Raw genomic sequence first — 18,046 nt, forward strand, 5'->3', positions numbered from 1 at the left:
GCCGATGGGGCCAGCCAAAGGGTTGGTAGTAGTGAGACCGGAATGTGGGGGGGAGGGTTTTGCCATGCTCAATTTGAGCCAGGATTGGTAGACTGGCAGAGGAGATAAGGGTGAGTTTGAGGCTATTTCTAGAACTTACACACTGGCAGAGCTGGCACAAGGGGATAAAGGGGCTCGGGCGGGACACACCGATAAGGCAGGGCAGCTGTGGAGAGCTGGTTCAGAAGAGCCACGGCCACTAATCTGCACTCCCTGCACGTCTGCAATGATGTCATCAAACATGACATCACCCTTACCCCCTTATTCTCCCGGACACATGACACACATATGCACACACACACACTAGTGCATGTGTAAACCAAATGACCGCACAATAGGGTGTGGAGGAGGATACAAATACTGAGCTCTACGTTCACACCCGTTCTGCACAAAGCACTGGTCACAGGCACATTGTTTACAGGTTTGACATGAGAAGTATCTCAGTAGCTTGTTGCTGGCCACCTGTTTCCTCCCGAATCTGACAACTGATAATAATTTAAGTCTATTTTAGATCAAATCTGCAAGGTTTAATTTCCCATTTTAATCATGAAAGCACAGTATATATGTATATAGTATACACTAACTATCTGATAAATACAGCTTTACACAGTAGATAAATACAAACAATGATAACAGGTTCATTAAAAGTACATAACTACCACAATTTCTATTGACCAAATGAATTTAATCTCAGCCTTTTGTGGATTATAGATTAATTACTTATTCTTACAGTGACAGCAATGTCAGGTGCAATTGCTAAAATGAAAGGGCGATGATTAAGCTCTACCGTAAATTTGTATTTTTGTATTGCATTACATTAAGGTCTTTGATTAGTTTAATAAATACAAATTTGTTGTTTGTTAAACATGTAATTTGTTAGTGCTTTGCAAACCTGTTATGCAAAACACAGCTGTGCTAGCTCAGACTAGCTGTGGCCAATACATCTGCCAACAAAACCAAGTTGTATCAGCAAGAAACAACAAAAACAAACATATTTGCAGTACATTCTTCTGTCTCTAGACATTTGTTATCTACATGTTTTATATCCAAACTGCTGCCCTCAAATCAGATACAAACATTGTAGCCTTATTATGAAAATGTTGAAGCCTTCTAATTATTAAACATCACTATTTTCCAAACACCTTTGAAGGTAATATTACTAAAAATAGTCAGTGTAACAACACACTGTACATCTGCATAGTTGAAATGAATATAAACGAATGTACATATGCCAAGAAGATAACATTTTGCAGTTCAACTTCAAGAAAATTTGAAATACGGAAACAATGACATGCTAAAAACTCAGTGGACGTATCAATTGAAAAATATGCTGCTTTTTCTGATAGAAAGGACAAGAGTGCAGTTTGAGTGCAGGCAGCTATTCGAGAGGGTTTGTAAATGCACAATGAAATGCTGAACGTCTGACCCAGACATAATCCAGCCAACAATGACAGCACTCAGAGAGCATAGCCTTTTTTTTTTTTTTAAAAGGGATACTGAGATCTGTCTGGCACCATTTCATCTCTCCTTCGTGTCAGTGTTTGTCCCCACACTTACAATTCTCCATGTAGTCAGAATGCAATGCAGTGCAATGACAGCCATCAGTAAAGTAAGAATGCAACAGTGGGAATCACACTCTAATAGATTGTGACTGATTCCAATCAGTCGGCAAAAAATGCTATTTCACGATGGTTATATTGCAGATGTAAATGGGAGTGACTGGAGAGCATACTGTGAAATGCAATGCACCTTTGACTTTAGTGGTAGCCCATCCCTGTGCTCAAAGGAGGAGCTATGAGCAGGCAGAGAGGTGAACCGGCAGCTCGGCACCTTGGTACTTAAATGTTTGTTTCTAACTAGGTCAGACTGCACCAGCGGAGCTGTGCTGCTGTTGCGCCACATATGCCAGTCTCTCTCTTCTCTTTTTCACTGGGTTTGATTCAATTCGGGCTACATGAGATAAATATTACAGCAGTAGTAACAGAGAATTAAAATGGGTATTTATCAAAAAGAATGATAAATAACAACAACAGTGCCCATAACGTTAAGTGTTATGGGCACTGTCGATGCGAGTCGAACTACTACATAGATGTGTGATCTTCATATTAAAGCGTAGACAAGAAGTTAAGGCTGAAATATTGTTTTAGGAATCAAAAATAAAACAATGAAAAAGGCTGAAAGATTCAAATACTAAAATTATAAAACAGCAATATGGGGTAGATACTGAATATAGAGCCTGAATATTTTAGTGGAGTTCATCCCTGCCTGTGTTTTCTTTCTATCAATGCATTTATTTAATAAACACAAGGGTCACAGCGGCCGAGCCATAATACAGACGTATACCACGACAGTCTGACCTCGATGAGGCAGCGTCTGGAAGAGCCACAGTGAGTAGCGGATATTGAAGCAAGCCAGGAGCCCATTAAGCTTCATTACCGCTGAATCAAAGTATGAAGTCAAGCCAAGGTTTCTGAACACACTTTATAATACAAAACACAAATAACAGCAGTAAAGTGTGCATTAATAAAAGTTAAAAACAAACTAAATTGTGATAAAAGATGTTGACGTGAGAAAGCTGGTCATGAGACAGTGAGGAGACATGGGTTTTACACCATGAAGGTTTCTAGTGATGCAGCTTTTCTTACACACAGGAAGGCCAAATTCAAAAGAATGAAACATTTTGTGGAGTTATGGGACAGATAAGTAACTGGAGTCTTGTGAACAAAGACTGTGCACTGGCTTGTATGAGGTAATACAGTCTGACAGGTGATTCCTTTATCTTTGCAAGCCAGTTTGCACACACATTTGAATACAGAAAGACTGGCCTGTCTATATGAACAGACAGAGCAATAAGCGTCACACTTCTGATGTACTATACAATGCGCTACATTTACTCGCTGCCATTTTATTAAATATTTAAGTATCCGAATTCTGAGAGTGAAATTTATGCTCCACTGTAGTGCCCTCAAAAATTCCCACAATGGACCAAAAAAAAACTGTGTCCATGGCATGCACACTACTTTCTGCTAACAACCCTAACAATCATTGTGTCTGTCAATGATGTGTGAGTGTCCGAAATCTCAATTTACTGCTCACTGTAAAGCAAACTACTGAGTGGCTATTTTATAGGGAGTAGTGAACGAGTGAACGAGGGAGTCATTTTGGACACAGCTCCAGTTCAGGTGCTGGTGATGCTGGCGAGCCACCTGTGATTTGTATCAGACCATTTTTGGATGGAAGACCAGCTTGCCAGATCACTGCTGGCTTGAAACAGAAACAGAACTGAGGATGACGCTGATCAATCTGCTGAAGAGGTTTCCTTTTGCAAATTATCTCAACATACTGGAAAGGCAGATGGTAACCGGCAATTTAAAAACCTTTCGCCCTCCAAGTGCTGGAACTCCGTTAAGTTAGGCAGAGCACATTTCGCCTCACTCTTCCTCACATCACCTTTTACCTCATACGTAGTTGTGGTCAGAGTACAAGTGAAACTATAGTCGCCTGAGATATCTTAAAGAAGTGCCTGACATCACCCTCTCAGAGAGGAGAGGGTGATGGCACAGATCATGTCTGGTCTCCAACTCTTACATTTTCGATCATCATAATTTTTGACCACATGAATATTATCGAGGCACAGTTATTTGTAATAACGGTGATCTAAATGGTGAAACTGAAGCTTTTTGACACTTCTTCTCCCTGTCCGTCAGTTTGGATAAAGTGCAGTGAAATTCATACTACAGTATGTCAGATGCACACCAGTAGAAGGGCCTGAATTTTGCAATATATGGGCTTTTATTAGTCCATGGCAGAATAAAAACCCTGGCGGACTCCCCCCACAAAGATTACACACCACACACACAGAGACTACAAAAATGAGTGAAAGGGAAGGTGAGCAGCAAAGTGGCAGAGAGGCCTGTTAGTGAAGTGAAAGTGGTGAAAAAGCATCTAGAGTCATCACCATGGTAATTTAGTGGGTCTGTAAGAGTCACTGAGTACCATCTGAACTGTCAGTGCCACTGAACTCTTTTACGTGTGTGTGTGTGTGTGTGTGTGTGTGTGTGTGTGTCTAGTCAATATATAGAATTTATTTGGATGTCCTACCTGAACAGATTTTTATCTGGCCAAAGTGTTTTAAACTTTTTTCTTTTTCAACTTGTGCATGGATTATTTCAGGTGTAAAGTGGAGGTTGAAGAGTCTGATGTGCCAACATACAGACTAGAAAAATGACTTACCTAATCGGATGTTACATAGCTCCTGTATTCAATACTGTTCTAGCACCAACTCGCAAGTGTTGGATAAGTCAGAGCTTCCCATCATCATATGACCCCCTTTAGGGATCAAACACCCAAATAAATTATTAACCTGTTGAAAAAACTAGTGTGACTCTTTACTCCTTTATCATACATTTTATATCTATTCCTATAGTTTTCATACAGTAAAACATGTATTCCTTATATTTAGACACAGGCAATGATGCTTCAAGAAGGCAACAAGGTTGTAATATATATAATATTGGTGCATGATAAATAACTGAAAAGTCTGTGCCTGGAGGGGATTAAAGAGAGGAATGAATGAGTAAAAGAGTGTTTGCATGCGTACTGAGCAGTCCTTTAAAGGGATGCGCAGGGCGCTGCTTTGATGGGGCCCTCAGTATTCCTGTCACGCCCAAGGCCCTATCCATTACAGCTCATTACCCGGGGAGAGAATGAAAGAGAGGAGACCCTTGGCCATGCTTGCTCGGGCTTACAGAAGGCCCCGGCAGGTTAAACATCAACCGAGCTACCAAAACCTACCAGCTGGGTAGGTGTCAACACCACTAGGTTTCCTCCGGGGACGATTCTGCAACAAATTATGCAGATAGTAAAGTGATCAGAGAAGCAATATACAGCACAGCTCCCTAGAATATACATTGAACCTTAGACTCATTTGGAACAAGGTTGATCACTCACATTCTGTCCATTTACTTTAGGGATGAGGGATGCATACTTTCCTTAAAGGAAGTACACAACAAGCAAAAGGTTTTCGATCAGTGTTGAGCTGAGAAGTGGAACCAAGGCCATATGAAATCTAATTGCACATTAGCATTTTATAATAGAACCTTCAATTGCAAAGCTTTGATGAATATGTTTAAGGGACTGTGCTTACAGCTGTTGGCTGAATCTGAAAAGAAGGATATTTTGGAGGGTGCAATTTGTGCATCACTTAATTTGTTCAGTTTACAAACATGACTTTATTACAGTACACAGTCACATTAATAAGTTGCCCGTGTACAACCTCCTGGCCTCTCAGCTATCGCATGTGTCCACTGAAGCCCCAGTTTTGACCCTCAAACAGTCACAAACATCTCTTTCCCAACCATTTTCAGTAAGCTGGTGCAGATGTTCTTTGTCTGTGAGAGTGATTGAACTGCCGACACATGCAGTAACCGCAACCAGTCTCATTCAGAAGACTGACTCTATCTTAGTTAATGTACTTAAGCAACTTTGGGAACTCTATGTACCAGAAGGTCTAACCTTGGACATCAATTTACAAAACGTGTTCTGTGTGACTCCAGCAGAACACTGAAACAGAAAAACACACACACTTAGCCTGGGTGCTAGAACTTCAGAACTGAATAGCCATCTCTGTCCTTGAAGCAAGTGAAGAGCACACTGTTTATGAAAGCAGGACAAATCGAACCTTTTCAAAACACCCACCTATGCCTGAGCACCTAAACAACTCTGCATTACTCTTCAATTAACAAAATCCTCATTGCAATCTTGACTAGAGAGAGATAATGCCATGAAGCCTCATAATCATCACCAAATTAGAGGCATTAAATTTCGAGATGCTATTGATGGGTTCACTAAATCCATCTGTCTGTATGGGATAGAGCTTAATAATGCACGTGGTAGGTGAAACCTGCTCTGTACAGCACATTATTACCCTGAGAGCTCTGTTTCATCTACACCAAATCATGCCGTTGCATTGCAAATGAGATGGCGAGAGGGGAAGGATGCCAAAGAGAGAAGAAGAAGAAGGAGGAAGATGCATTCTTCCTCTGCCTAATTATACTGCCGCAATGAACATAATGAAAGCACTGCTGTTGTTTTTCTTCCGATTGGCAAAAAATCTGAAACTGGGCATTTGATTGTTGTCACTACTAAGTGCATTACTTCTCTGGACAGGGTCCAGGCCCACATCCTCACTGTGTGTGCGTACATTGTGCTAGAAATCATCACAAATATCAACTGAATCAACATCTGAGAAGATCCTGTAGTGAATGAATTAGATATTGCCAGAATTAATTGATATATTAATTGATATATAATACAATGGATCACTTCCATGACTGAAATATGAAAGAAAAAGAGGGTGTGGCGCTATGTGTGTGCATGATTGTGTGTAGGGGGTTAAGTGCACATGTGATCAACGAGCATGTGACCTTCATCATCAGATTGATGGAATGACTGAGGGAAAAAAGGAGGCTGAGGAGTTGGTAAAGGAGACATTTTCCGCCAAAGTGAGGAGCGATAACAGGGTTGGGAGTAAGCAAATTATGACAAATATGAACAAGAGGAGAGACGAGGAAGAGACTGTTGGTGCAATGTCCCAAAATAAAGAAGAGAGGGCAGGGAGAGGAGAGGAGAGGATCTGGGGACGAATCTGTGGGCGCTGGATTGAGTTTAATGTAGCAGAAATCAACCAGTGAACTGCAGCTCCAAACATAACTATTAGCATGAATGGAGCAGATAAGAGAGGACCAAATGAAAGCAAAGCAGAAATGGGCCGGAGAGACAGAATAAATGAACACAACAGCAAGAGGTCAAAGTCAAATGGGAGAAGAGGCAGGGGCTTATAATATGAAGGATTAATAGACGCTGGGATGCTGGAAGAGCAAAAAGTGAATGTCAGTAAGTAAGTGAGTGAGATGTGGAGGAAGATGAGAAGAGGAGGGGGGGGGGGGTAGAAAAGGTTGGATATTACAGTTGGACCACCTGGGGAATGTTTACAGAATTTAATAACTCTAAATGTCATCACTTTATTGGATTTATGGATGGATGTGTCTCACTCCCTCACTATGCCGCTCTTTTTTTTCCATCTTTCTCAAACACACACACACACACACACACACACACACACACACACATACATACATACATACACACATACACACATACTCCAACACCCCCACCTGCAACAATTACCATGGTACCCCATTGGTGCAGCTTTATGAAAAATGACAGGGGGTTTATATCAAGGGCTCTTGAATCCTGTTACAGGCAGCCATTCAGAGTTACAGGCTAAAGCTTCTTACAGCACACATGCTGATGCCACTGCCTCACTGCCTTATATGGTCACTGAAATTGTAACATTATGCCTGTAAAGATAGCCAAGATAATCCGAGTCGGGAATAGACACACAACCCCTAAATCAATACTGAGCCTAACCCCAATAACGAGTTAAAGTACCAATATATTTTTTATAGACCTTTTTTAAGCTACACACCTTTCAATACAATAAAAACGGTTACAAGAAGAGGCTCCTATTATCTCAGAATGCCATGCAAAATGTGCATCCATCTTGCCGCGTACAGCAGGTACTTTTGGACTGTTTGTCCCTGTTATTATAGTTCCAGAGCTGTAGCTACCATTAAGGACACAGAGGTCATGCCCTCAGTATTTCTTCTGGTTGGTGTTTTAATGGCCTGAGGAGGAGTTTGTTATTATACACTCATTTTACACATGGAGTCTATTCTTAAATGTGACTGATTGTCAATGAAAATAAATAAAGAAATAAAGTAAACAAGAGTTTATCCACATAATTGTATTCCTTTATGTAGGAAAATAAAATGTATGTACAGAAAGTAAAAAAAAACTGTGGTAGTTTGAGATATTTTTACATTTTTAGATTCAGGATAATGTGAATTGTGGTAACACATATTAATTGTGTGACACTAAATTAAGTCCTAACAAGTCTTGTTGATCAACTTTCCCTGTGCTTATTGCTGGTGTTATTATGTCTTTGTCTCGTCTTGTCTCCATCCATTTTCTATACCCCTATATTTTGTTCAGGAGCCTCTCCCAGCATGCATCTATAAGATTGCTCAGCATAGGGTATATGGTATTCTGTGCAATGCAAACATAATTAAACCATATGCTGAGCAGATTGTCTGAGACAATATAGGGACTGGGGACAGAAACAGGAAGCGAAATGCGGACGTAATAAATCTGTTCAGCCATTTTATCCATCTGCTAATATTTAGAGCTGAAGTCTGTAAGTGACGGCAAAAAAAGCCGTCCTGCTGTGTTCCAGAAGCAGTCTTTCTGTAAAAACGCATGAGTCATTGGTGCCCACAGTGCTGAGATTCTGTGTCTTATGCATATATATGCATAAGACAAACACATAATCACAATCAGTCAGTTCCATCCATGCAGTACTGTGATCATAAAATCCACACAGACATGTATTCCCATTACACATTGAAGGGCTGGATAGACAGGAAGACAGAGGGGTGGGTACTGTCAACAGCAATGATTTGGGTGCACTCAGGGAAGCTGTAGAGAGACACTACAGTACGTAAAATGTGTGTGTGTGCATGCAAGCATGTATTTATATAGAGGGCGAACACACACACACACACACACACACACACACACACACACACACACACTGAAGCACTTCTTCCCTGTGTGCTTAATGAGTCAAACAATACAAAAATGACCCTGAATTACAATGCCCGGCGAAATCTGGCATGATGCAACGGGGAGGAAAGCAGCAGCAGAGAGAGAGAGTGAGTGAGAGAGTGAAAACCTGGACCCATTCATAAAAACAGCGCTACTAGTGGTCAAAGACGCCACGAGAAACCTTTAAGAACTAATTACTGCAGCTGGTTTCAAAGTGTTTAAATACATGTACTCCCTTACAATAAAACTATGTCCTCTGTACAAATCTATATTGCAATATAAGTAGACAGGCAAAGACAAGTACTATCTTGCTGCACTTGATGAATTAATGTGTAAGTGCTTATTGAAAAAATACGAAGAAATCAACCCGACCACATGCTGCACTGTCCAACCAAGGCACTCTGCTGTTGAATCTAAAGAATCTAAAAGCACTTTGCAACCACTATGACATTCATCAGTGTGTCAAGGTCAAGGCAAAGTCCGTGTAGATCAGATGAGGGAGCAGAAGCTAGAGTGGGTCAGATGATCTCTCAGATACAAGAAAAACGTGTAGAGCAGGTCAGAGCTGCAGAGCAGCAACAAGAGACAAACGGGGGTATCATCATGTCAGCGCACAAGACAATGGCAGACCGTCGCATGGAGAAACTTGAGTATAATCAAACAAACATACAATATGTGAATTGTATAAATGTAGACCAACTGGGCAAGAAAAAGGTGCAGATTAAGTAATGAGTTTAATATTTATGAGGCAGATGTATCTATTCATGAGTGTGAATCCATAGGAGGGCTGTGAGCTTGAGGAGCCGTCTGCAGTACAATCATCGCATTTCTCTCTCTGTGTTTGACTTTGCTCTTTAAGAATAGAACACATTTAATCAATGTATGGCCATACCAGTTGTTGCTACACAGTGTATAGCAGTGAATACACAGCATTACTGATGATTTACACCTATACAGTTAAGGTTAGCAATCACGCCACATACCACAGATAAAAAGAAATTACTCAATTGCTTCCCTAAAAGTTTAGGAATTGCTTCCTCATTTCTGCAGTAAATCCTATTCTATCAGTGGCTCCTGAACAGTGAGGTCCCTACAATTATTTTTGAGAGACTGTAACTTTCATTGTTGTCTACATTTCCCGTTCTGTTGCTCTAATAATTACCTCAACTGCCACAGTGAAAGCTAGAGTGGAAACTGTGCACCATGTCACTAGCTCCAGATCATACAGTACATCTGAAGACCTGAAGAAAATATATCTTAAAGATAGGTTAAGTATAATAAAGTATAATTAAATATGTTTAATTAAGGGAAAATAATCCAGTAATTTGTTTGTGTGTGTGCACTGTGTCGGTGTGTGCACCCACACATTGATGTGTTTCTGCTTTGCTAGAGATAGGAGTGTTCAGTGAGTGTCCAGCCTCTGATTAACACAGATGAATATTTCATTTTAGAAGTCCAGCTGCTCCTCATCTGCAGGTCTCTCTCCTGAGACCGCCTCGGGCTACAAGGCCTAACAATGTCATCACGGCTGACGTACACACTGAAAATGCCTGTGTGTCCATACGATGCGGTGTGTCTGCTCTCACTAAATACTTATAATACAGACATACAAAAACATGGTTGTGAGAATATATTATGATTACTGTAAGTAAAAAATATCATGTCACCATTTAAGTGACTGAAATATAGTACTTGACTTTCTTACAATATGTTGCACAACGTTATATGGTAAGTACAAAGTAGTGGTACAATGTTTGAGATGTACAGTGAATACTAAATGCACCCTGCATACACTCTGCATCTCTGCACACCAGGGAGTTTTCAGGGTATAGGATTCCCTCCCTCCTCCCTCCTCCCTCCATCTCCCCGTCCTCTCATCATCTCTCTTTCCTCCTCTGCCAGTTCCCAAGCCTGTCTTCTTCTGCAGTGTTTTCTGCCCTGTGGGGAAGCTGCTCCCAGGCTGACGGGGAGTGTCACTGACTCCTCTCACAGCACATTACTCTCTCATTCTGTATTTTTTTTTCATGCTTTTCACCCTGTTTTTCACACAAACACCAAAGCACACACACACACACACACACGAGCCAATATATCCATAACTTGCCAATATTACTTTGCGGAAGACAGAAAGCACCAGAGTGGCATTTCTCTCATCTTCTACTACACGAGGATATGTGTATGGAGACTTATCATTATATAGGAATCAGTGTGCATTTGCAAGGGAGATGTATGCAGTGTGTGTGTTTCTGTGTTAAACAAGGTGAGATAAGACACTTCCTGGACATTCCAATTTCCTGTCCGGTATTTGCCTTCTTCGCAAAGAGCTTTATCAGAGGAAAACACATAAATGCTGATAGGTTAGGAAACGTTACTACTGTTTGAAAAATAGAGAAAAGGAGTGGGGGCGATGAGGATGAAATTGGAGAGTGATGAGTTTGAAATGGATAGAAGGGAGTGAGGTTAGAAAGATAGATGCTATAAAAAAGTGGGTAGAAGTCGGAGAGAGAATGAGAAAAGACAGCGGGACAAAGAAAAGGAGGTATGAGCTCATTTTGTCCGACTGCACCAGAGGAACAGTTCACCATGTTCCACACTGAACAATTGGTAGTGTTCCCTTGTGATAGTTTGACAGTGATGTTAATGCCTCATTAAAAGTACGAAGAGTGGCAGCAACTCGGCTCCGAGTTTTGAAACCGAAAGCCGTAGAACATCTCTTCAAAAGAAGCACCTCCATTAATTAAACTCCACAGATGGACACCTTGGCTTTTTTCCAAATGCAGCAAAGATAGGTGCTGGGAATTATAGCTGTTACTCATGCATGCCTGGAAAGACCATCAAAAATACAGAGTGAGCAGGCAGTGCGATTGCAGGTCAACTTAGCCTGGTCTGGAATCCTAATTGACATCGTTAGGCGGGGGCAAATGTTTGCCAAGTGGCTGAACTCCTGAGGAAATTAGGAGAAGTTATCAGAAACTGGCAATTAGCACAGCCTGAAGGAAACACCATCACATGGGTAGCGCTGTGGACAGAAGACTCAACCTAGATCTGTATAGTTTAGACTCTGAGGCCACAGATGGCAGGGATTGATGGTAATGATATGTGGGGGGCAGCTTGGTGTTAATATTATAAGAATGTTTTTGTATATATCATCATATAAATTAAGTCGCTATTTCTGACTTAGTTGTATCAGAATCAGAAATACTTTATTGATCCCCGGGGGGAAATTACAATTGTATGGCCTGCAAACAGAAAATCCATTTAAATAAATAAATCATACAAAAATTAAACAAACAAAAAGTGAAAGGTGGACTTATACAAGCTTCTATCTTGGGTCAGCTACATTCATCGACGGTGTGATGTGTCTGTTAACAGGCGGAAAGCACATAGTAATACCATGGTTTGTTGCTGCGTTGGCACTGTGCATGTTTTATTAGATGGCGATGCTTCAGGTGATAAACTTCCCTGTTTCCCGTCTCTTTTGGCAAAGGTTTCCAACTTAGTTAACAGTTTACGGCCCTTTTCTGTTTGATGTTGTACTTTAAGTAGCCTCATCCACAGCAAGGTAAAACTGAGAGACTAAGTAACTCTACTACATCTGAGGCTGTCGTGGCTGTTGTGTTGGCGCTTTCTGTGCCGACACGTAAACATTTCCTCAGTGCTGTTCTCTCGTAACTATCGCTAACTCAACCAACCCCACTGTGTCTGTTTCTGCCAAATTATTGGTTAGAATTAGCTTCGTTTGTGTGATGTGATTGGTTTTTAGTACATTGTTTAGCTATGTATCAACAGTATATTGAAGTTTCTATTTTTCTTATTGAGAAAATGTTCCACTGCAATCATTGTTCCTATAGTTTCTTTCGCCCAGCTCTAATGGCGCGACAAAGCAAACGAAATCATATTTTAGCCTTTTTGTACAACCTTTTTTGCGAAGACATGAGTTGACTGCCACAGCTCTACCAAAAACCAAACATGCCATGGAATGACACAACAGAGGACAGGAGATTCATCATGTATAACAGTGAGAAAGAGCGAAACATATTAGAAGTGACACATTGGAGAGTCGGGATTCACTGGTTTTCACAATACACTGACAACACAACACGAAAACGTCAACAGTGACCTGAATAACCAGCCGACAGGCAGAGAGAGGCACCAGAATAAAACAGACATATGGACAAATCCAGCATGCACAAACACACACCGGCAACACCACAGCGAACACCTACCTGTCATTGTCAACACTCCTGAAGCCAGGAAGGATGTGTCTGAAGCTGGAGTTGCGGTCAAGTTTGGGTTGACTCTTGGTGCGTTTTATCGAGCCCTTCAGCCGTCGACTTAGAAAGCCCTACAGAGACAGAGACAGCCAATAAAACAGTGTCACCGCTAGTTTGTGAGGAAAGTCTCCGAGACTAAGCTCAACTTGGCAGCAGGACAGAACATATTAACACAGACATTTACGCTGCATGTCCTAAATTTTGTCAGGCCGAATGTCATGAATAATTAACGGGTAATAAATGAGAAAAGATCTTCATATCAGAGTGGTGGTGATGTTCACAAAAGCAAGGACAAGATCAAACACAAAATATTTCCTGAACACAAAAGAGACATAAAACTACCAACACATTCACAGACAGGACCTTGATTCTTAAAGAGCACACACATAAATGGCTGGTTTTCCCACAGCAGTAATTATGCAAGTTTGCGACACATTTCACAGCGTACAAACATTGTGTTTTATAATACTCTTCATACGCTAATTCAATGGATACACCCCTTTATTAGTTTTTTCATTCTTCTCTTTGTCTGAGTCTGTGTGTTTACTTCTTCTAACATCTGCAATCACACTCCCCCAAGCACCTCGCCGTCTCCATGGCAACTGTTGGCTGGCATTAAGAGCGAGAGAATATGAACAAATGAGATGTGGTGCAGAAATGGCAGGCTGTTGCAAGTTTTGAGAGACAAAAACCTCATCTTTTTTTCTGCTTTTTTTTTTTTCGATTTCACTGCAGGGAAGAAGATCAACAAGGAGAGAAGGAAGGAGAGGAGGACGAAAGAGAAGGACCTTGAATAAAGAAGACGTATAGGAGAGTTGATAGAGCAACTTAGGAGGGCAGCACGAAGACGATGGGACTTAACAAGTATGCAGTATGCAGGAGTGAGTTCTAAACCATGTAGTGTCAGGCTCAGGTGCAGCTTTTTATCCCAGGCAAACAACACAGCAGCTTATTCATAGGCTGCATAATAGACTGAACACCTTCAGGGGCCATAATGTGGTGAATAAGAACTCATATAACCACAGAGATACCTACAGTGCCTTGACCTCATGTCATTCTCACACATGCACACATTTCACCAGACAGTGATAGGCAACACACAGCGAAAAGACCTCCCTCAGTCCCAGTCAGGCCATTAACACACCTGTATAATTACCACCTACCGTGTGAATAGGTCGCCCCGGGCAACAATGGAATAGGGATAATTACAGAGTGACTCCCAGACAGCCTTCCACCTGATCACAGAGGAGCCATAGCATCCTGATGAACAACACCTGTCATCAGTAAAACACTCTGGGCTAGGAACAAAGACTTGCTAATGTAGGTATGTTTAAGGTTACGATAATCATGGGTGTGTCTCTGTTTCATTGGTGTGTGCGTACGAAAGCTGTGTCCAAATTCCAAACTGTATACTTTTTTTAAGTCGTGTTCACACAGGAAAACTCACAAAATTGACTATACCAAAAAATAAAAATTCTGAATTCATGGTAATTTTTGAGTGTGCTGTTGATGTCCCACAATGCTATGCTCAAAGGAGGAGCTACTCCCAGTTGCTAAACATTAAAACAAACTGCAGATGGTGGTGAGACAGCTTGAGGAAGATCTTAAGGAAAACAAGACAAAAAAAAAAAGTATTAAAAGGGGCACTCCACATGACATGACATGAAGTTCAGTTTAATTGTCATTAGGACCACAACTCAGCCAATTTCTTCTGTGGCTCTGAAGGGAGCTTGTACACTCCTGAAATTTATAACAAAGCCTGCATCACAAACTTGGACGTGTAATTTGAAAGACGTGGGAATTTCCCAGGCAACAAAAGATGCTACTGTGTTTTTGGATCTGCTGTCTCTTGCTAGCTTCCTGACTTTGTGGAAATCACTAAATTGCAGGAGTACTCCTTTAAATTTTTGCGAACACATTGTGCTTCAGTTAGGTTAAATACCTTGACGTCTGTTGGCGCAAGTATTTTTCCTTTTGGTAGAAAAGTACACTGATTTAACTACACATTTATTTAACAGTATACTATGAAAATGAGTATATACCACATATTGTATGCAATTAGTAGATATTGGAGTATGAAAATGAGACACAGCTAATGTCGATGGATGTGCTGCTACTGCACAAAACAAATCAATTGTTTATCATTTATCATCATCAGCAATGTCTATTGTGTGCATACTCAATAATGAACAGACTTTGTGGTTATGTAAGCAACTCTTAACTTAGCCGAATCTGACATGTTATATGTAAGCCTACAGAAAGTGGGCAGCAAATGGCTTGCTACTGCTACCTGCCAGCAGAGACCTCTGTTTAGGGGCTCTTAGGTAAATGGACAGGGATGCTTTCTGAATCAAACTCTCGCTCCTTCAGTATATATCACTCACTCTATATGTGTATGCAAGTGTGTGGGCATGTGGTAAGATTAGCATAGGCACCATTCTAAACAATGACAATGACAAACATGAGTCAGACTTGTGCAGCAGGAATATTGTTTTCTTCGACTGTATTTAGCGCCCTCAGATCAGCTCCTTCAACGACATAACAAGGCAAAGATGGCAGTGCAGTAGAAAAATCGATAACACCCACATGTATGTGCAAAGACTGACACACACCTTTCCTCGTTTCTGGATATCATTCACAATAACCTCCAGATTCATAGTAATTCCAGGCCTGTTCCCTGAAGCTCCTGGAGAGTGTGTGTGTGTGTGTGCCTGCTGCATATTCACAGCTAAAAAATGAAAATGTTTCTCTTTTTTCCCATCTGCAGAAATAAGTCAGTGAATAGAAACTTGTCCCTGTGGGCGAGGTGGACTGATTAGTGGCTGTTGTTCTGTTTTTACTCTCTTTCCCCTGTTGGATGGACTCTGAAGAATGGAGGGAGAAAGAACAACAAAATCGAGAGGAAAAGCGAGAGAAGCCAGAAAGATCCGCAAACCTATAATTTCTCTGATTATTTTGTATTCCTTGTTCTCCCTTTCACCCTCTCCAATGCGACATAAAAAACACTACTCTGTAATTCAGTCAGCCTGTCACAGCTTTTGCAGAGATATTGTCCAGGTTTGAAGATATGAATGGCCTATTTTCCCACTTAAAATCAGTCAGTAAGGATGACTGATGCCTATATTAACACCAGATTAAACCCCACGGGAGGCAAGACACGCTGGGAGCACTGCAAAAATGTTAGCATTTAATTCGCCTTCAGCATCTGCTCATATGAGATGACTCAGGGAGCAAGAGAAAAAAAAAACACAGGAAGCGAAATAAAGACACAGACATATGGTGAGAAAGAGAGAGGACAGAAATAGAGGTGAGACTGGTCAAAAAAATTGAAAAAATGACATTGAGTGCCTGCCAGAGAGGGATGAGCTATAGGGGCTGGATAAATGAAAAAAGTGGAGCACAGTGTGGAGGTGGCAGAGCATGAGTTGATCGAAAAAGCAATAGAATGAAACTAAATGAGGGGGAAAGTGAGGAGAAAAGTACAGCAAATGAGTGACAAGGTCGCCGGTAGATCAGGGCTCAGCAGAGCACAGCACTAGCTGCAGAGAGAATTAAGCTAGAGCTGAAACAAAAGATGGTCAAATTTCCTCGTCTTAGCATATGTTTCCATGTGACACCAGTCATTATATACAAAGGAGCTAATGGCTGACACTTCCTGACCACCGAAAAACACAATGTAAAAAGCTTGACCTCTCCCCACTATGTCTTGCTGTATGTGATTAGTTCTTAGCAGCATTGTCAGGGACTCCAACACACACAATGAAAACTGATGCCTAATGAGATGTCATACATCATGTCATTGTTCTATTGTGTGGTAAATAAATGTGTAAATTAATTCATGGGAATACAATTTCCCTGGTTGAACCATATCCATAAATATCAATGCATGAATGAAAAAAAATGATTGAATACAGGACATCAATACTGTTGAGATCTGTCCATTAATCTATGTCTGTTTGGTCTTTTATAGATATTACTGGCTTTGCTGTAATGTCTGGCCCTTTATGTTTCATTTTGTAAACATTCACTCATACACAGAAGCATGATAAGGCTTTTACAGACAGTGCAACCTGGCAGAGGGCATTACAGTGTCACATGTTAGCGTGAATTTCTATGAGCTCTTTAATTATTCCACATTTCCACGGTTGACAGCTAATTAGAGGAAGGAGGGGATGGAATAATCTGATTCAACATGCATCCTCGAAGGGGAGGAGAGGCTGCCCCCCCCCCCCCCCCCCCCCAAATCCTCCAGCCCTAGCTCCAGTACTAGCTCCAAAGGGAATTTGATTGTTGTGAAAAGAATGTGTTTGTCCATATTTACTACGTTACCTTGTTTACAGTGCAAATGTGTGTTAGCTTACGCATGCGCCCGCCTTTGTGTGTGAGTGCATAACAGGCTTGCATACCTGATTGTAATCTTCCCGTCCAAGCCCATTACATCAGCACTAAGAGGACAGCTCAATTTTATCGCTGTGCTTTTTTTTTTTTGCTTTCTTTTTTTTCATGAAATTAAAGCAAATGCTTGCAACAAGTTAATTCTATTCCCTTGGCTTGGCAATTCCAGGCTTCCCTAATGGGGGCTGATAGAATCAGTGCCTGGACAATCAGCAGGGTGTTCCCTGCTTCCACATCAACCTCTCTTGTCCTCCTCTAGCACAACCTGATGAAAACAAGAGACATACCTGTCCAATTAGACCCCCTGCTATTATCTGGGAGGAGAGGGGAGGTAGAGAGAATGGAGTCAGGGAGAGATTGGATAAGGAGCTAAGTCACAATTGAGAATCAATCCAGCCAGCTAGTGCAATCAGCAGGACGTGGACGTGACAGACTCAGATAAGGTTTGTTTTTCTGCTCTTTAAACAAGCACTGACTAAGAGAAACTACCAAGTTGTAACTTTTATATTTAATGTATGCAATCTTCTAGTATTTCTGAATTGGCCGTGGAAGATTAGACTTTGGAGAGATTTTAGTTCTCCCATGCCTGGTGAGAAATTGTTTTTGAGAAGTGCTGGAGGATGTGCTTATGCATGAGTGTGTGTGTGTGTGTGTGTGTGTGTGTGTGTGTG

The 18,046-nt window shown here is 41.1% G+C and overlaps 1 protein-coding gene across 1 annotated transcript in view; it reads right to left on the reverse strand.

Moving 5' to 3' along the window:
• Positions 1-18,046, reverse strand: part of dab2ipb (DAB2 interacting protein b) — an 84,280-nt gene that overhangs the window by 49,627 nt on the left and 16,607 nt on the right. The window contains exon 3 of the mRNA XM_070924372.1: positions 12,933-13,051. Coding sequence (XP_070780473.1) covers positions 12,933-13,051 — 119 coding nt within the window. The remainder of the gene's footprint in view (positions 1-12,932; positions 13,052-18,046) is intronic.

Source organism: Enoplosus armatus, chromosome 18 (genome assembly GCF_043641665.1).
Source record: "Enoplosus armatus isolate fEnoArm2 chromosome 18, fEnoArm2.hap1, whole genome shotgun sequence".
NCBI lineage: Eukaryota > Metazoa > Chordata > Actinopteri > Centrarchiformes > Enoplosidae > Enoplosus > Enoplosus armatus.